This window comes from Rattus norvegicus, chromosome 8 (genome assembly GCF_036323735.1).
Source record: "Rattus norvegicus strain BN/NHsdMcwi chromosome 8, GRCr8, whole genome shotgun sequence".
Classification (NCBI taxonomy): domain Eukaryota; kingdom Metazoa; phylum Chordata; class Mammalia; order Rodentia; family Muridae; genus Rattus; species Rattus norvegicus.
The window spans coordinates 28,314,056-28,334,420 of NC_086026.1; the positions used below are offsets into that span (position 1 = coordinate 28,314,056).

At 51.9% G+C, this 20,365-nt stretch overlaps 1 protein-coding gene across 15 annotated transcripts in view; it reads left to right on the forward strand.

The window, feature by feature from the left end:
- Positions 1-20,365, forward strand: part of Dnm2 (dynamin 2) — an 81,954-nt gene that overhangs the window by 59,712 nt on the left and 1,877 nt on the right. For 6 of the 15 annotated variants that reach the window (XM_006242614.5, XM_039080917.2, XM_006242611.5 and 3 more), the window contains exons 13-20: positions 3,487-3,538; positions 4,399-4,410; positions 7,882-7,995; positions 13,874-13,983; positions 15,916-16,027; positions 18,135-18,299; positions 18,960-19,192; positions 19,953-20,204. In XM_006242614.5, coding sequence (XP_006242676.1) covers positions 3,487-3,538; positions 4,399-4,410; positions 7,882-7,995; positions 13,874-13,983; positions 15,916-16,027; positions 18,135-18,299; positions 18,960-19,192; positions 19,953-20,204 — 1,050 coding nt within the window. Of the gene's footprint in view, positions 1-1,038; positions 2,944-3,486; positions 3,539-4,398; positions 4,411-7,881; positions 7,996-13,873; positions 13,984-15,915; positions 16,028-18,134; positions 18,300-18,959; positions 19,193-19,952; positions 20,205-20,365 lie in introns of those variants that run through there. The other 9 variants (XM_039080918.2, XM_039080920.2, XM_006242613.5 and 6 more) reach the window with 3 other exon arrangements.

The following is a 20,365-nucleotide window of genomic DNA, read 5'->3' on the forward strand; positions in this document are numbered from 1 at the left end:
CCATCTAGGAATGCTTTGAAGCTTTTCTGTGCTAACTGTGACCTCCGTCACAGTGTTCTCACCTAGCATGTTGTCTGTGGACATCACAGGGACAAAATGTGTGTTCTGTGGCCATTCTCCAGGAAGAGGAAGGCCAGGCAGGTTCATCCCTGCAGGACTTCTCAGAGCTTTTCATAGTCAGAGCCCCTTTCAGGCTCTGCCTTTCACAGACTGTACATATATACATACACACTGTAGATTTAAAACTAGAAACTGGGGCTGGGATGTCTCCATTGTGAGCATGCACAAGATCCTGGATGAGACCACAGGACCAATACAACAGATACCATACCTGGTTGTATTGGTCCTGAGTCAATCATCAGCTCTGGACCAGCTGGGCAAACTTGGGTGCTACTGGGGGTGTTCTGGTGGCTCATGCAGGTTTTCTTAGCTTTGGTCAATAGGACACTGCCGCGCACCAAAAGACATCTCTCTTGTATCCATCTACACTACTGGTGTACTTTCAGGCCAGGTCTACCTGCCCACAGGAAGTCCCTGTGCAAAGACTCACTGTTAAGATAGGTCTGCTCAAGGCTCTTGGAAGTCCTGAGGGTGGCTGTGGGGCCTGACCTTAGGGTTTTTGGAGACTTCCTAAGTGGGAGGGCCTGCTGGGCACAAGGCTTGAACTGTCTGTTGTCTCTGGGCAGATGGATCGTCTGTTCTGAGTGGACACATGGCAGATGAATGAAATGAATGAATGATTGATTAATGAGAAGCCCCTCCCTGAGCACATGTAACCTAAGGCCCTTAGCTGGTAATTTCTTCCCTGGGGTGGGCTGCATCCAAGGGCTGGGGAAGGCAGCCTCTTTAGCCCTGCTCTCCCAGGCCGTGCACGGACAGCGGAATATCCCCCCACCCCCATTGGTTGCTATCAGTTTCCTCATCTCAATGTGTCTGCTTCTCACACTTCATCCACAGTTCCTTCTCACAATCTCTCCTGTTTTTCCTTTGACCACTCCACTTCTTTCTCTGGATTCCGGGGCCTTCCCACTTACCCAGCTGTTTCTATACTGAGGAGCTGGTCACAGGGTGGGTATTGCCTGCTGTGTGCCTTTTTCCCTGGTGTGTGACCCGGGGCGTCCTCCCTGGGGAGCCTCAAACCTGTGGGGGATGTTCCAGAAGCCCTTGAATTACAACAGCCATTCTCTCAACCAGGGCCCCAGCCAGGCCTTGTGAAGAGGACACTGGGTAAGACACCATAGAGCCTGCCCTTGGAGGGCCCACAGACTGGGGAGTAGTGGAAAATAGAACAAAAGCATGATGGGTGAGGCCTGGGGAGATCCTCCCAAAGAAATCATGCAGGGGCAGGCAGGGAGCCTGCACTGGACAGGAAGACCAAGAGGCAGGACACCAGCCAGTAAGGCAGGATACAGACAACATGCCCCTCACCATTAAGAGCCCGAAGCCTGAGGAGATGAGTTTACATTCCCTGACATGGTGCCCAGAGCCTCTGGTTAGGGCCAGGGAGAGGCATCACCACCTTGGCTGCTATTAAAGGGAGGCACAAAGCACTTACAGCACATCAGGGCCCTTGTCACCATGCTGTAAATGATGGCTTAGCCAGCCACACCTTCGTCAGTATGGATCATTACAGACAGCCCAGAGGAGAAGCCCCATTGGGGCTGCTGGCGTGGCGCTGTTGGTAGAGCACTTGCTTAGCATGCATGAAGTCCAGCACCAAATCAAAGGGGTGTGATAGCCCACACCCATCATCCCACCACAAGGGACCCACAACAGGACAGTTGGTCCAAAGTCATCATCCTTGGTTATATATCTGAAGTAGAAGCCAGCCAGGAACACAGGAAACCCTCCCTCCATCAAAAAAAAAAAAAAAAGTGCCTTAGCAAGTGAAGGTTCGTGAACAGCTGGACACCCATGAGCACAGCGCTATGCCCTCCCAAGAATAAAGATAAAAAAAATGGAGCCTGGGATAGTAGTGTTAGAAGAGCACCAAGGGGAAGTTTACGAGTAAAGCGCCTGTTTCTAAACACACTTGAGCTCCTTAGCTAGCCCAGCCCAGATGCAGACTCTCGATCCTCTGCCTTAGCCTCCAGTCCTGGGTCTCTGGCTTGCACTCCCTTTGAGTGGTAGGCAAAACCTCAGAGCAGAGCAGCTGTGATGAAACCACGTGTGTTGCTATTTGTATCTTTCTGCAGTTTCCAGCTAGAGCAGTAAGCTGAACACTGGCTGCTCCTGCAGAGGAACTGGGTTCTGTTCCCAGAACCCATCAGGTGGCTCACGACCACCTGCCACTCTGGGCCTCCAGGCACACCTGCACATGTGCGGTGCACATAAACTCATGCAGGCAGGCACACACTGACATACACACACACACAATGCATACACACGTACCCCCCAACACACATACACACGTACCCCCCCACACACACATACACACACACACATGCATAGACTTGCACCCCCCACACACACACGTACCCACACACACACACATAGACTTGCACCCCCCCCACACACACACATACACATCTTCTTAAAAAAGAAGAAAATGAAAGCACAAGAGAGAAGCGAGTGGCAGGACACAGTTGCTTTGAGGCGGTGAGAACATTAATTGGGTTAGAGCAGAGTATGGCTCAGAAGCAACGAGGAGAGTGGTGGGTAGCTATAGGGAAGGATGGTGTGGCCTGCCTAGAGCACTGACTGCACAGTGCTTAGCCCCAAGCACGCACTCCCCAGCACTTCACATACTGCATATGAGGGCAGCCAGGAACCCAGAGGCCCTACCTCAGAGCAGTTCATAAACCCCATAGTGTACAGCCCCAGCACTTGGGAGGCTGAGGCAGTTACTTGCCTGTCAGTAACTGTCCAGCCTGGTCTACATTGAGATCTAGGACAGCCAGGGCTACGTAGTGAGGAAGAGGGGGAGAGAGGAAGCTAGCCCAGCATGCACATGCAAGCCTTGTATTTGGTCTGCTGCATCCCTGTTTAAAAAGGGGAGGCGCAGAGTGACTGCTGCTGAGGGGACATGCAGGAACCTCCCATAATGGGCTTGAGTCAGGTTCTTCTAGCCAGCCGTTTGGCCAGTGTAAGCCCAGGACTTCAGGACTGATGAAGGGTCAGTGGTGGGAAGAGAACATAAAGAAGCCTCAGGTATGTTGTGTTCAGGGTCCCCTGGAACCAGCTCCCTGTCCCATTCCCCTGCATCTCACAACTCTTCTCTGGCGCTCTAACTTTCAGTGACTTGTGGGAAATAGCTGGTGCTTCTGGAGTGGCTGTGAAAGGGTTCTAGAAACCAGGGTTTGTCAGACACACTTCTCTTATTTCATGCGCTCTCGCTGGTGTCTATGTACAGGAGCCATGTCCTTGCCTCTGCCCTTAGTGGGTCAGTGGGCCCCTAGGGAAAGAACCTGAGCCCCGGCCACCAGGGCCTCTCTTTACCTCCCTCCCACATCTCCTCTGAATGTGCCTTCTCTGCTTCTGTTACAGTGCCCAGCAGAGGAGCACGCAGCTGAACAAGAAGAGGGCCATACCTAACCAGGTAGCTCCCCAGTCTCTGCTCTCACTCCCTTCTGAAGTTCTGAAGGCAGGAGCATACTTAGCTCCATAGCATTCCATATGGGACCGACACCTCAGCACTAGGCACTCATGCTGTCAGCCTCTGGGCCACATAGCTGTGGGAGCTTGGGGCAAATTCCTAACACAAAGGCCTCATCTGACTTCTAATGTGAAAGTTACTACTCGACCCTCAGAGCAGGACATGTGTAACAGTGACCCTGAGCCGTATGCAAGCAAATTGTGTTTTCTAACGCTTGGCCCCAGGAATGGAGGCAGGTAGGTAGAAACCAGGGAAGGTGCCACAGGCAGCTCAGGGAAGATTGGGGTGGCCTGACCCCACCCCCGGGGAACCCCGGGTTTTCTTTATAACCCACCCCAGCTTCAGAGGCTTTGCACACTTACAGATGGCTTCATAAATGCCAGTACTACATGTCTGGTTGGGCTTTTTTTCTGTCCAGTTTCTACCACTGTCCCCCAATTCCCTTCCTATGTCAGGCTGGGGTGGGGGTGGGGTGCTGTGCTATTGTACCTTGCACGATTTAGAACCAGATTGGGGAGAAATGTAACAAATGCATGATTTTGAGTTTTCTTTTTGTATGTGTGCTTGCCATAGGTAGTACATATGTGGTTGCTTTTTTTGTTTTGAAGAAGATAATGAATTAAATATTAACACCATGAATATAATTAATAGCATGTAATTTTTTCTTTTGCTGTTTTTTGTTCCTCTGCTCTTCCTTCTCCTGCCCTTGTGCTTTCTCTGCTTCCTCTCTGTCCCTTCACGTCCCTTCCATCTCTCCTGCTCTCCCTTGATTGACCCACAACCCTAACTTTACATTCTCAAAGGGGGAGATCTTGGTAAGTACCTGCTTAGTGTGGCAGCTCACTTAGAGAGCCTAGTGGTAAAGGAGGCCTGCCTTCACCTTCTGCTCAAAGAACTAAAAGTGCACTAACCCAGAAGCTACACGTCACTGCTGTCACCCACCTCGAATTGTCCTGGGGATCTGATGCTCTCACAAAAGTACTAACCCTTGCACCTTTCTGGGCAGCACACCCCTCTGGTGGGTCCTAGCAGGTTCTCTTGGTGTCCTGTAGTTCTAAGATGGCAAATCCGCAGTTCCCACATTGCCTCCATCCCCACTCAGCTTCCTGAACATGGAAGATTTTGCTCAGGATCTGCTGGGATTCATTCTTGCTGCTGCCAGCCCTCATCCTTCCTCTCTTCCTGCAGACATCATTGACTGACCAGACCAGCCATGTTTTACCACCTGGGGAAATTTGCCTTTCTGAGTCTGGGGCAGGCATGACTAAATGAACCAACATTCTTCCCTAAGATTTTCCTCAACAGTGAGCCCATGACAGACATTGCTAATCAATCCTGGCATTCTTTCTTTCTTTTTTTTTTTTTTTAAAGATTTATTTATTTATTTTATGTATATAAGCACACTGTAGCTGTCTTCAGACACACCAGAATAGGGCATCGGATCCCATTACAGATGGTTGTGAGCCAGCATGTGGTTGCTGGGAATTGAACTCAGGACCTCTGGAAGAGCAGTCAGAGCTCTTAACTGCTGAGCCATCTCTCCAGCCCCTGGCATTCTTTCTTAATATGCATGCCATTGACTCCCCATTCTCTAGCTGTTGTGCCTGATTTTTTAATTTTCCATGGGCTATCCTCCTCCTGTACTCACGATAGACATGAGTATTCAGGTTCCCTCTAGCCTACCGCCTTCACGGCAGCTAGAGTGATTGGTGTGAATGGTCAGTTCCACTCTCCCACTGTTCTTATCCATTGTCTGGGACAGACATCACTGAGTTATCCCAGCACCTTTTTCCGCTGTGCTCAGAATTGTTGACATAGTCTTCTCAGCAGCTCCCACCAGTCAGTTGTATATCGTGTTTGCCATCCTAACTGCGGGCAAATCATCTTCCTTTTGCACAAGGGTTGGGAGCTGGGGTTGTCAGAAGGGTGCGAGGTCCGGCCCTGCTGAAAGCTCAGTCTGTGTGGCGCTGCTCCCTACAAGCAGCTTCACCCCAAGCTCAGGCAGAACCCATTCTCCAGAATATTCTCCTGCTGCCACCAGCACTCTCTGCAGAGATATTCGTGGGAGTTTTGAGCTTTTGCCAAAGTCGAGCCACTGCTGTGTGAGTGGCAGATCCTTGGTACACCTGGGTCCTGGCAAAAGCAGGCTGGGCCAATGTTAGAGAAAAGGATGTAGGACCAGATCAGCTTCAGGCCTGGAGTAGAGCAGTCAAGTTCCACTTCTAAGTGGCCACGGTTCCTACCTTACTCCATTCTCCTGGCCACAAGCCATGTGCAGCCTCAAGACCATGGCATGGCTGGTTGTAGCCTTGGTCGCCTGAGCTATACCTGGTCTTCCAAGTGATCTTCACCCAGAGAGGAAACCATCATGGCTCCTGCTGAGCCCACCTTGCTGCCACTTTCTGCTAAAGCCACTGGGATGGGTCCTTTCTGTTCTGCATGCCTGCATGCCTGTTACTGTGTATGCCAGAAATGCGAACCCTAGCTGCCTTTGCTGTTGCCACACCTCTCCCCTGGTTCCTCACCCCAGCTCCTTAAGGCTGTGACCCTAGGTTCGCAATCTGCCTTGGAGATAAGGAGGTACAGCCTTCATGGTTCCCGGGGATCAGTCTATGTCTGTACTCATAGGACCGGGTATTGTCTCGGACTACACTGGGGTGCCCACACAGGCAGGGGGCTGGAAGGGAAGGGTGCCCACACAGGCAGGGGGCTGGAAGGGAAGGGTGCCCACACAGGCAGGGGGCTGGAAGAGAAGGGTGCCCACACAGGCAGGGGGCTGGAAGGGAAGGGTGCCCACACAGGCAGGGGGCTGGAAGGGAAGGGTGCCTTGGGGGCCTTTTAGCAGCCCATGTATCCTTAGTAGAGGCAGCTGGGCCAGACCTCCAAGGGACAGAGTAGCACAGCTGTTACAAGGTGGTACAGAGACCCCACTCTGTGGGATTACTTTTCTTGGGGGTACAATGGTAGCTTGGGCCCAAGTTTCTCTCCCTTGGTTGACATATGAGTGAGGCTAAATCCAATAAGCTCTAAGAGCTGGGCCAAGACTGGCTGAATGGGCCAGGCCACCCATCCTTGGCCGGACAGAACCCAGCTAAAGGGCCCCATTCACCTCGGCCTGGGTGATGTTCCAGAATTAAGCGATCATTCCTTACCAACCTAGGTGGCCTGGAGTCAGGGTGCTCCTGGAATGCTGGGAACCTCTGTAGCTGAGCCCAGGCCATTCAGAATGGCCCTGTACAAGTCAGTCACTGTTTGTAACGTGGACACTATGCCCTCCTGGGGCTCCAGGCATCTCCAGGATTCTCTAGTCTCTTGACGTCCCAGGGAGAGAGAGATTCTTACCCACTACTTTAATGAGGGACGTCAAGTGGCAGCTTAGTTGTTCTTGACTGAACCTTTGGCTGTTGCTGTAGCCTTCATGGCCTGCAGCCTGGAGCCCAGACATGCCCTCTGTAGGTAGACACAGACCCTGTTTAGGTTTGGCAGCTCTGGAGCCAAACAGGACAGGGAAAGGGGAGCCTCAACTCTGGGCCCCAGACTGGCTCCCCAGAGACCCTATATTGGATTCTTCTGGGCCATCCTACCTGACCGACCCAATACCAGCCTCCCCGCCTGTCCATGGCTATACCCGGCACATGCTCTGCAGCCTGGCCCGTCTGTTGCTGCCTCAGTCCCAGGCATCCCTGTTGCCAGCTCTGCGTGCTTCCTGCTGTGCCCAGAGTCCCCAGGTCAGGGGGTGGGGGATTCAGGTCTGCATGTGCCTCCGTGTCCCAGGGATCATGGGAATCTGAAAATGTGGCCCCCTCAGTCTGCCTGTACCTAGCAGTCAGGTGAGTTCCCAGGCTGACCTGGCTTCTGTTCCCCATCGGATGACAGCTATGGCCCAACGAGCCCTTTCCATGGATTGGCTCCCAACCGAGATCCCTGAGTTGTCACTCATAGAAAAGTGTGCCCCCTGGGCTGACTTCCAGCTAGCTGAAACAGTCCCACTCTGTTGACCCTTCAGGGTCTAGTGGTCCTCTGGCCAGCCCTCTGGCTGGGACTTCCTCCCTAGCGCTGGTCACCTACACACAGAAGAGCTAGTGTGAGACACCTTTGAGGGTCAGTCCCATGAAAGAAGTACAGCTATCCCCCTGCTGTGTGCTCTCCAGTGAGCCATCTCTGCCTACCTTGTTGGACCCAAAGAAATATGGATCCTCAGAACCAGGCTTCTGTCCTTACTGGGGAGGAGGGATGGATGGAGTGGCAGGGCTGTCCTCCCTGCTAAGCTGAGTCCTCCCCACCAGGTGATCCGCAGGGGCTGGTTGACCATCAACAACATCAGCTTGATGAAAGGCGGTTCCAAGGAGTACTGGTTCGTGCTGACTGCTGAGTCGTTGTCTTGGTACAAGGATGAAGAGGTGAGCATGGGGGACAAGGGTGGCTGAATAGGTAGGAGAGGGACATGGTCCCCAAACTGACTCCCCTGGCCAGCACTCATTCCTGTCCTTTGTCACTTGAGAAAGGAGTTTACAATCAGGCATGGTGACATGCTGAGATCCCAGCATGAGGAAGGATGTAGGCAGCTTGGAATATGTGGAAGTTCCAGGCCTGTCCTGGTTATGCAGGAAGTGCCTGCCTCAAACAAGGCGGGGGGGGGGGGTGACACCATCCAACTGGTAAGGAGTTCATCCTGCCACAGGAGACCTGGCAGGAATCCCAAAGGCTAAGAGAAAAGGAAGGTACCGCGTGTGCTCATGTTCCCAGCAGGCGAGACAGACACAGTGCTGCAGACATGGCGGTGCATGTCTATGATGCCAACACTCAGGGGGCTCAGGTGCTCAGCCATCATTCCCTGCAGAGCTAATTCAGAGTAGCCTGGGTTACAGTGGAACCTTATCACCAGCACTCTTCTTTCCCTCTGAAAGAGACCCTGACCTAAGTTCTCTGCCACTGTATGGGAGCTGAGGGGGCATCCTAGCCCCAGGCCTCACACAGGCCAGGCTCCCAACATGCACTCTGGTGGTTTATACCAACAGTCACCTCTGTAGGGTCTTCCAGCCACCATGTAGGAGAGACCCCCATCACCAGTGCACCAAAGGGATACTAGGACTCAGCATGGTAGCATATGTGACTGGAAACCTGTCTGTGTACATTCTATATCCCCTTCTTAGAAGCTGGCCAGCGCCCTGGCCCTGAAATGGTGTAAGTGTCACTGAAGGCCAGACTTCTCTGTTCTAGTGTTTGTTGTTCTGTTGTTGTTTTGTATTTTTTTGAGACAGGGTTTCTCTGCGTAGACCAGGCTGTCTTGCTTAGACCAGACTGTCTTGGTACTGTATGTAGATGGTGCTGAGATTAAAGAGGTGTGCCACCATAGCCCAGCTTTTTCCTTTTTAAACGCTGTAGCCAAGGATGGCCCTGAACTATAATCCTGGTTCAGCCTCCCTGTGCTGGATGACAGGCATGCAGCACACTACTCAGTTAATGAGGTAAGGGCGGAGCCCAGGGCTCCATACATGCCAAGGAAGCACCAACCACGGAGCCCAGGCTTCTCTGGCAATGCTCTGGGCTTTAGGAGGTAAAGGTGAAGGTGACCTACACTGGAGACAGAATAGGTAGGACTGGGGTCAGCTGCAAAACGGAGGAGGCAGGTGACACTTCAGAAAGTCACAGGCCTGCTGGGCATGGTGGTGCATGACTTTCAACCGAGCACTCAGGAGGCGAAGGCAGGAGGATCAAAGCCAACCTGGTCTGCAAGGAATTCCAGGACAGCCAGGGCTATGCAGAGAAACCCTGTCTTAGGGAAAAAAGATGAAAGAAAGCTTGCATGCCCATGAGGCCTCACCCTGTGCCAGGCTCACTGACTGGGCGAAGCCACACAGGGCTCCATGCAGAAGACATGCTCCTCCCTATCTTTATGGACTTTTAAATGTATTGCATCTATTTATCTGAGTGTATGGCACAGTTGTGCCAGAGTTCATGTGTGGAAGTCTCAGCACAACTCCCAGGAGTCTGTTCTCTTCCCACCATGTGGGCCTGGGGGTGCACTCAGGCCAGCGGGCTTGGCTGCTTTTTACCAGTGAGCCATCTTACAAGTCCTCATCTCCCTCAGAAAGTTCTCAAGCCCTCCTTGGAATCCGCAGCGTCATGGCTAGGTGGAGAAACTGAGGCCTTGAAAGGTGGCTAGCCTCATGTCACAGAGTACAGAAGGGTCTTTGTGTGGGGGACAGTTTGTGGTGGCTATGGACATGCACTGGCTGACCTGAAAGACACCTCTGCCCTGAGTTTAGGCCACTCCCATGCCCAGGACAGGTGTCTTTACTCAGAGGGTGTTTGGAAATGAAGCCTGGTTTCCCTTTTCCACATGAGAAGGACACATGCTTGCTTCTGGATAAGTCTAGAGCCTGAGGGACTCATCCAAACTCAGGTTTGAGCTCAAAAGAGCTACCACAGATATTTCTGGGGTGTCTGGAAGCCCCTAAAACTGCAGCCATGGGGTCTGGATTGGAGATAGTTGTGGGACCAGACCTAGCATAGTTGCTGCCTCCCCTGCCTTACGCACCTCAGAGTGGCCATTGTGGAATCTTGTTGCTCCTCTGTAGCTGGTGGTGCGGTAAGGTTGACCTTTCACCTCTTCTCCCATTTCTTTTTTTTTCTTTTTTTCGGAGCTAGGGACCAAACCCAGGGCCTTACGCTTGCTAGGCAAACGCTCTACCACTGAGCTAAATCCCTAACCCCTCTTCTCCCATTTCTTAAGCTTTACATTTATTCATTCATTCATTCATTTTTCATCCATCCATTTATCCATTCATTCATCCATTCACTTACTTTATATGTGTGTGCTGCAGGTATGCATGTGTCGTGCACACGTGGAGGTCAGAGGACAACTTGTGGGAGTTGCTTCTTTCCACCATGTGGGCTCCTGGGATCAAACCCAGGTCATGAGGTTTGTTGTGAAGCTGATTTACCCACCGAGACATGTCGCTGTTCCCAAAGGTTTTATGTTTTGTTTTGTTTCTTTCTGGTATGTGTTAATTTGTAAGTATATGGATGGGTTTCTGCCTGCATTTCTGCCTAGCATATCAAAGAGTCTGGGATTGTGTCCCCCAGAGTGAGGTACCCCAGTTTCTGGTTCCAGCTCCAGCACTCTTTAAGAAAAGCAACCTGTAAGCTGGGAAGACTCTGTGTGTGTGTGTGTGTGTGTGTGTGTGTGTGTGTGTGTGTGTCTCCAGGGTTCCATAATGGATGGGTCATTGCCTGCCGAGGGGTGCGGCCCTGGGCCTAGCTGACCAGTGTTACGAGCTTCTGTCCTTTGTGCTGGAATGGCCATTGCATTTCCCCTCATCTGGGGACAGAAAGCAGGCACGTGGGCCTCACTGTGGACAAGGCCAGTAGCAGGGCCACACCACCCACGGATATGAAAGCAGCCCTCTGTATGCTGAAGACGAAGCACACTGCGTGCGGTCTAGGGCTGTGGAGACCCTGACACCTTTAAGGGTCCTGGCAGGTAGCAGCCACCCCTGAGAACCAGACCATTTTTGTAGACGAACTTTTTATAAAGATCAGAAAGTGCCTTTTCTTTATTTTAGGAATAAACAAGAAGAAAAAAATGATAGTTGGAAACAAGGAGAAAGGCCCAGTTCACCTGAGGACATCCCTCCCCAACCCCAGGGCTCTCTGAGTTCTGGGTCTACTTTTTCCACCCTCCTCCTCTTTCCAGAACCTTCCATAGGTATCTCCACCCCAGTGGGGACAGAGATGGCACTCACCTTAGATGGTCTGTTCCCACTGTCACTGCTGACCCAAGCCCAGCCTAACCAATGTGCTGACTACTGTACATGTCTTGGTCTCCTGAACACGAGGAACACTGGGATGGCAGGGTTGGCTATTCAGTCTCTCCGTGCAGCCACTGTGCAAGCGAAAGGAGTCTCTGCTCCTCCCAAGATCCTCCATTCATCCATGCATCCTGGACTCTTTGGATGTGGCAAAGCCAAGACCACTTGCTCACATCTGGAGAAAGTTGGGAGTTTTCAGGAAATCCAAAAGCAGGCTGGTGGATGGTTTGGGCCGATGGCCTGTGCTGCCACAGAAAGAGGTCCTCGTGTCCTCGTGTGGTCTTGTGCTCTGCGAGCAAGCACATGCGTGTGTGTGTGTGTGTGTGTGTGTGTGTGTGTGTGTGTGTGTGTGTGTGTGTGTGTGTGATGGCAGCTCCCCAATCCTGGGCAGAATCACATAACAGCTCCAGATTTGGTAGGCCTGGGTGTCTATAACTCAGTTACTTGGCCCTAACTTGCTGGCAGGAAGCTTTCTGTCTCATGACACCATAGGTGGGGGCCACAGAGTTGCTTCTGGGAACTTATCCCCCTCTGAAAACCAAAGCTCCTTCAGGGACCCCCAAAATCCCAGCTTTGTTTCTTATAACAAGGCAGACTTCAAGGCTACCCTCCCTGTCTGGGCTCTCAGCGTGTGTTGTTTTTGTGTGGGTGTTCTGCCCTCCATGGTCACGGCCTTTCTGCCTCTGCTCTATTCAGACAGTCAGACCCACTGATGCTGACTGGGAGTCAGTCCAAGAGTCAGCTGGAAACCTGGGGCCTCAACTGTGCCACCCTCCACAAGGGTGAGACTCAGCAGGTCTCAGACAGGTGGGGAACGGGCTCAGAGAAGAGAAGCACCTTGTTCTAAGGCAGCCTGGAAAGGCAGAGCAAAAGTTTAACACAGGAGTTATAGTGTTCAAGCTGGCCATGTTCTGCTGGTGAATTCAAAAGTGATATTCCAAACAGCTGCATTCTGTGGCTTTCTGTTAATGCAATGGCCAGAAACATGAGAGAATTATGAGAGATCTCTAGGTGAGCCTGGGGAGAGTGCTTTGTGGGGAAGGGTGCTTACACTGTGGCCTGCACACCTATGGGGTGCTGTGGGTGCCTGTATCCTCAGCAGTGGACTGGGCAAGGACAGGAGGATGCTGAGGCTTGTTGGCCACCAGGTTTAGTGAAAGAGCTTGTCTCGCAGAAATAGACATCATCTTACTTCTCCATGAAGGCCTTTTCTCTCCCAACATGTTGCACACACCACACAGACAGGACATGTCCAGGTGACAGCTCAATTGTTAGAGCTTTTCCTAGTACTGTGAGAACTGGGTGTTCGAGCTGTAACTCCTTACAGCACTTAGGCAGATGCAGGAGGATTAGGAATTCAAGGTCATCTTCAGCTGTATGGGGAGTTGGGTGCTAGCCTGGGCTATATGAGTCTTGGTTCTTTAAAAAGAAAAGTGTGGGGGTTGGGGATTTAACTCAGCGGTAGAGCACTTGCCTAGCAAGCGTAAGGCCCTGGGTTCAGTCCCCAGCTCCGAAAAAAAGAAAAAGAAAAAAGAAAAAAAAAAGAAAGAAAAGTGAGGTGCAGAAAATCCCCAGAAGCTGAGTTCTTATCTACAGCCATTCTTAGGTTACACAGTGACTCCAGCTCTGGACAGACAGCAGACACAAAAGGGAAAGTGTCATAGGCCTGTCAATATGGCTCCTTGGAGGCAGGAGGAATACAACTTCATGGAAGGCCTGGGCAAATGAATGAGCCCTGTCTCAAAATTAGGAGTGCCTCCGTGCAGTTCAGCAGTTGTACTTGCCTATGAGAGGCCCCGGGCTCCATCCCCGCCATGGACAGAAAGAAAGAGGAGGCTGAGGTTGCTACAGTGCTTGTCAGGCATGCATGAACCCCGGGCTTGATTCCAAGGGTGGAGTAGAGCAACAGTGACTCACAAAGCCACTGACACTTCTGTGACATTGGTGCTCAGGCTCAGCTCCCCAGTTCTGGTCTGGGATAGCCTGTGCTGTAGTCTCCCTCCCTGTGAGTGGATTGCTGCCATCACTCGATACTGGGGAGGGCCGACTGGGAACCAAGAGTGTTCACATTGCGCATGTAGTTAGACTGAGCAGTTCAAGCAGCCACTGCAGGTGTGTTCTGGATCTCTCTGGCAGCTGCTGGACCAGCCAGGTGGTAGGCAGTCTGCCTACGTCATTAGTCACAGTGTCTACAGTAGGGTGGGATGGGGTCAGTCCGAGGTACCTTCTGCACAAAGACCTTAGGAAGGCAGGAGGGGCCAATACAGGGTGTTGGGACAGGAACATTCTGACAGAGTCCTTACATACAAAGCTCCTAGGATAAAAGATAACGTTAAGGAAATGTTCACGTAAACATGGGGGTGTCGGCTCTCAACACACCAAGTGCCAGGGTTGGCAGTGGCTGTCAGGTTGTTGCTGGCTCTTCCCTGGTAGCCCAGGTGAGACTTCTGCACTCTCTCCTCAGGAAAAAGAAAAGAAGTACATGCTGCCACTAGACAACCTCAAAATACGGGATGTGGAGAAGGGCTTCATGTCCAACAAGCATGTGTTTGCCATCTTCAACACAGAGCAGAGGTGAGAGCCTGTGGGCCCCAGGAGAGCTGAGTGGCAGCAGTGCCTTCACCAGGCCTCGCCTTCTAGGAAGGGATGCCCTTGGGAACTGTCCCAGGGGTTTCTGTGTGGGGTGAGGGCGAGGCAACGTGGACACAGACAACTGAAATGGATGAAATAAGTGTGAGGACCTCAGTGCAGTCCTCACACACAGCCCTCGTGCGCACGACCCTCATACACAGGCCTCACACACAGGACCCTCACACACACGGCCCTCCCCCATACAACACTCCCATACACAGCCCTCCTATATAGCCCTCCCACACACGACCCTCACATACACAGGCCTCACACACATAGACCTCACACATATGACCCTCACATACACAGCCCTCCCCGATATGACCTTCCACACATAGGCCTCACACACACGGCCCTCCCACGCACAACCCTCCCACACACAGTTCACCCATACACATCTACAAGGAAAAGACTGGCATAGTGCTGGGGGAGGCAGAAAGAGCAGGATCCTTGGTGCTCACTGACCCGCTAGCCAGTCTAGGCAAGTCTGTGAGCTTTGGGCCAGTGAGACAGACAGTGAGGAAGGCTGGTGCTGAGCGCTAACCTCTACATACAAATGCACGCATGTACATACCGCACCAGCAGACAACAGAGGTTGGGTATATTTCTGCTGCCATGGGAAATTCTGGTAGATATTGTTGCTGTGCTCTTCCTGCAGACTTCTCAGTGTCTCCACTGAGTGTCTCTACACCTCAGTGGGAGCTCAAAGCTAGAGCAGGGTATCATAAGATATGCCCAGCATGGGGCTGGTGGGTAGCCATCCCTGCAGAACAAGGAGAGCTGGCATGGTGGCTCATGCCTTTAATCCCAGCACTCAGGTATAGGTGGACCTTTTGAGTTTGAGTATAGCCTGGTCTGCAGAGAAAGTTTCAGGACAGCCAGGGCTAAAAAAATTCTGTAATCGAAAAGGGATAGCGAGTTGTCAGGAGGCCTGGTGTGGTGATGTATGGCTTCATCTGAGCAGGCAGGTGGACCTCTGTGGGTTGGAGGCCAGCCTAGTTTACACAGCAGGGTTTTTTTTAATTTAGTTATTTTATGTATGTGGTTGCTGGGAATTGAACTCAGGATCTCGGGGAGAGCAGTCAATGCTTTTAACTGCTGAGCCATCTCTCCAGCCCTACATAGCAAATTCTAAGATAGCAAAGGCTACATAGGGAGACCTAAAAGGAAGGAAGGAAGAGGAAGGAAGGAAGGAAGGAAGGAAGGAAGGAAGGAAGGAAGGAGAGAGAGAGAGAGAGAGAGAGAGAGAAAGAGAAAGAGAGAAAGAGAGAAAGAGCGAGCAACATGTAGTGGTGGCAGTGGGGACCTTTCATCAGCTCATTTTTGCTGGTGCTTGGTTCTTTCTCCCTCTGCCTAGGGAATGCACAATGCCACTTGCACTGGGCTGAGGTTCCCACATCTGTCATTAACTTGAGACATCCTCCACTGGCATGCCCACAGACAGACCCTTTGCAGACAGTCCCTATGGAAATGCTCCTCCTGGGTTATGTTGATAATTAAAGCCAAATGTCACAGAGAGGAAGAGACTGCGTTCAGATACCAGGTTGGCTTTGGATGTATAGCAAGACCCTAAACTACCAACACTAGTATACTCTTGATCTGATGGTAGTGTGTGTCCGTGTCCGTGTATATATGTACGGACACACACACAGACACACAGACACACAGACACACAGACACACACACACACACACACACACACACACACACACACATTTATGGTATTTGGTGCTATAATATACCTGGCAGATACACCCAGAAACCTTTTAACAAACTGGGGAAGGTACCAGAACGACCTTTGTACCCAGATCAGACAGAGACCCCTGTACCCATGATCTTAGTGACCAATCAAATCCCTTTTACCACTCACTCCAGGAACGTCTACAAGGACCTGCGACAGATCGAACTGGCTTGTGACTCCCAGGAAGATGTGGACAGCTGGAAGGCTTCGTTCCTGCGAGCTGGGGTCTACCCAGAGAAGGACCAGGTGAGGGCTGCCTTCCCTGCTTAGAGACATACCAAAGGATAAGCTGACCCTCATGGAGGGAGAGGGACCTGTGATTTCTAGGCCATGTGTGTCAAGTCAGGTTTCTTTGCTATGGTACAAACTGCCAGTCTATGGGAATGGCTTAGGTGATAAAGTGCTTGCCACACAAGCATGAGGGCCTGAGTTTGAGCCCTAGAACTCAAACAGCAGCCTTGTGTGGTGGTGTGCACTGTAGTCCTGCAGCTCAGTAGCTCTCCAGCCACATCACCAGAGAGCCCCAGGCCCTCCTGAGAGGCCTTGTCTCAGAGTAAATCTAAAAGACACAGACGCGTGTGCCTGTAAGCCTTGCTTCGTGGACACACTGGGTAAAAAGGGAGTATGGAGTCCCAGAGCCCACTTAACCAAGCAGCCTAGAAAAGTCCATGAGCTTCAAATCCAATGAAAGTCCCTGCCTCAAAAAGCAGGCCAGCAAGATGGTTAAGGGACTAGAGGTGCTTGCCACCAAGCCTGATGACATGAGTTTGGTCCCCAAAACCCACGTGGTGAAAGATAACTCATTCCCACAGGTTCTTTTCTGGCCTCCACGCATGTATCATGTCACACGTGTTCACACATGTACACGTGTTATACATGTACAAAACGTGTTTTGTTTTTAGGCTGTCTCTCTGTGTGGCCCTGGCTGGCCCACAATTCACTATGTAGACCCAGGCTGGCCTTAAACTCAGACAGCTCTGTGTGCTTCTGCCTCCGGAAGGCTGTGAGGCTTGGGCTACTACACCTGGTATAAAATGTAGTTCTGGAAATCTTAAAACAGGTCCTGGCATGTTGGTGCACACCTTTAATCGCAGTTCACAACCAGCTTTGACTATGTAATAGTCTCTAGGGTAGCCAGAGCTACATAGAGAGAACCTTCCAATCATTCATTCATAGACAGACAGACAGACAGACAAGACAGACAGACAGACAGACAGAGTAAACTAAAATGAAAATTTTGAGGTGCAGATGAAGTCAAGGAAAGACTCACTGTGAGTGTTGGGCTACACTGCACGCACACGGTTACGGTGGACGGCCTGTAAGGAGAATGTGCACATGAGGTACATGCATGCAGACAAATCAGTAAATGCCTGCTGCAACGCTGAGGGACAGATGTGTTCAATTTGGCTCCCGGTTTTAGAGGGCTCAGTCCGTAGCTGCCTGGCCCCATGTGTAGGCTGTTTATCGTGGCAGTGGTATTGAGGTGCAAGAGGCAAGAAGCGGGGGGAAGACGTGAAAGGGCTGGGGCCAGGGTATTCCTGGGGATACAAACTACATGACCTGCTTCCCCCAACTAAGCAAAACCTGAAGTTTCCAGAGCTTCACAAATAACAGTAGTATGGTTGTAAAAGGATGGCTCTGCAGATAAAAGCCATGGCTGCTCTTCCAGAGGACCCAAGTTCATTCCCCACCACCCACATGACAATTCACAGCTGTCTGTAACTCCAGTTCTGGGTGATCTTCTGGCCTCTGGACATCTGCGCACGTGCGCGCGCGCACACACACACACACACACACACACACACACACACACACACTCACACACACTCTATATACATGCACCACACCAATGAACACATAAAAATAAATCTTAAAAGTACAGTACCATCAGCTGAGACAGTACCAACTTCTGGACCCTAGGGACATCCCATGTTCAAACCAGAGCACCCTAAGACCTCAAAGGGCGTATAGCTGGTACCCACTGAAGCAAGCAAATAAAGTAGGTGTGGCTTGCCATTAGGGTCCAGAAAGCCCTCCAAGAGAACCATGGCCTGGGTGGCAAGTAGACTTAGGATTCATCTGCCTTGTTTTCTTTTGTCCTCCTGTCCTTGGGGTGAGATCACTACAGATCGTGGCCACCTGAAGGGACAATGTGTTCTCATCCCCTGGGAAAAAGTTCAGCATGGCTCTAGCCAGTGTTTCCCCAGCATAGACCACAAGGTCTAATGGGGCCATCTGGTGCACACTCAAGTGGGTCATTTGTCAGCAGGGTGGGCACACAGTTCTAAGAGTCAGGACCTAACCACAAAGTTGTCCCGCCACAGTGACCTCACCCTGTCTGTGTCCCCTGCAGGCAGAGAACGAGGATGGAGCACAAGAGAACACCTTCTCCATGGACCCGCAGCTGGAGCGGCAGGTGGAGACCATCCGCAACTTGGTGGACTCCTATGTGGCCATCATCAACAAGTCCATCCGGGACCTCATGCCAAAGACCATCATGCACCTCATGATCAACAACGTGAGTGGCAGGTTCCAAGTCACCAAAGGTCCTGGCCGAGGCTGGGCGGCTGGGAATCAGCTCCTGGGATTTTGCAGCCTGCCAGTCAGCCCAGCACCAGAAGGTGGAAGGAGGGGAGTCAGATGTTAACCGTCATCCTCAGACACACAGCCAGACACACAGGGGAGCTTTCACAGGGTGCACACACACACACACTACACACACACACACACACACACACACACACACACACACACACACTACATACTGTTAACTTAGAGACAAACCCCTAATTTTAAAAAGCTGTGCAAAATTAGAACAAGTTGGCTTTGGCTTGTTTAATAGCTTTTTTGTTTTGGCAGGGGTGTTTTTGGTTTTTTGGTGTGTTGTTGTTGGTTGGTTGGTTGGTTGGTTGGTTGCTGTGGTGTTGGAGATTGAACCCAAGGCATGGCAGACATTAAGCAAGCTCTGGATGACAGCACCTCTGCTCCTTCGCTGGGAGATTCTAGGCGGGGCTCTATAGCTGAGCTGTGTCCCTGCTTCTGACTGACAGATGAATTTTAGGCACAGGCTCTGTGGCTAAACTCAACCCTCAGTCTGTGATGGATGCTTTTCCGACCTCAATGGCTTCTGATTTACTGGCTAGTGTAGGGGTCTGACCTTTCCCACCATTGTCCTCAGACAAAGGCCTTCATCCACCATGAGCTGCTAGCCTACCTGTACTCATCAGCAGACCAGAGCAGCCTCATGGAGGAGTCAGCTGAGCAGGCTCAGCGGCGGGACGATATGCTGCGCATGTACCATGCACTCAAGGAAGCGCTCAACATCATTGGGGACATCAGCACCAGCACCGTGTCCACGCCTGTGCCCCCACCTGTCGATGATACTTGGCTCCAGAACACCAGCAGCCACAGGTCTGCAGGGCAGTTTGTCCTCCTACCCTTCCTATTCCCCCATGCCATTAGGAGATAGGTCACAGCTGGAGTTTGGACAGGGACAGGAGTTGAATGGCACAACACGTACACACAGGCCTGAGCACCTGTTCTGCTTAGAGCCACAGGGCACCATGGTGTCCAAGTGCCAACCTGAGCTAGGTCTCTGGAGGAGAAAACCGCACACCCCAATTCCCCACCAACCCTTGGATCTTCTAATGGTTTCTCCATGGGTTCAGTCCAAGTGGAAAACAAGAGCAAGAATCCCAGGGGACAGTTACCACAGAGCCAGCCTCCTAGAACAGAGAGAAGGTACAGGGCAATCTTAGAAGGCCAGTAGAACCTAGGATGCCATTGGCCTCAAGATAGGAAAGATGGGCCAGAGACACAAAGGCAGCCACAGACCAAGTACCAAGGACCCTGTGGGCTCTCAGAAGAGGAAGAGCCCAGACCTGATTCAGGTCCCCAGGTCCAGTGGAAAACAGGGTAGGCAGATGTAGATGTGGAGAGGTGACAGACACTGGAAAGGGTGCTGGGCTGTAAGTGCATCAGAAGGCCAAGTGCAGTCTGCACAGCTGCCCCTCGGAAGTTTGCTGCCAGGTATACAGGAACCCCAGCAACATGGAGTGGTATAGCTCAGAGGGGTGGGTGCCCAGCGCCCCTGCCCCCACCTCATTCTTGTGGCCAATGCACACCGCACACCATATCCTTCTCCAGATTACAGCCTTTCCTCCCTCTACAGCCCCACTCCACAGCGCAGACCTGTGTCCAGTGTGCACCCGCCGGGCCGCCCACCCGCAGTGCGGGGCCCCACACCGGGGCCTCCCCTCATTCCTATGCCTGTGGGGGCCACATCCTCCTTCTCGGCACCCCCCATCCCATCCCGGCCTGGACCACAGAATGTGTTTGCCAACAATGACCCCTTCTCTGCGCCACCTCAGATACCGTCTCGGCCAGCACGGATTCCCCCTGGGATCCCTCCAGGAGTGCCCAGGTAAGGCCTACAACCTGCATCCTGGGGTCCCTTTGTGGTGACTCTCCCCGCTTCTGATGACTTCCCATGTAGCCCCAATAGGACATAAAATAGAACAGGCACTTCTGCTTGTGCCTTGAGAAACAGCCCCAAAGGGGCCAACCCCTGCTTACTTAGCCAGT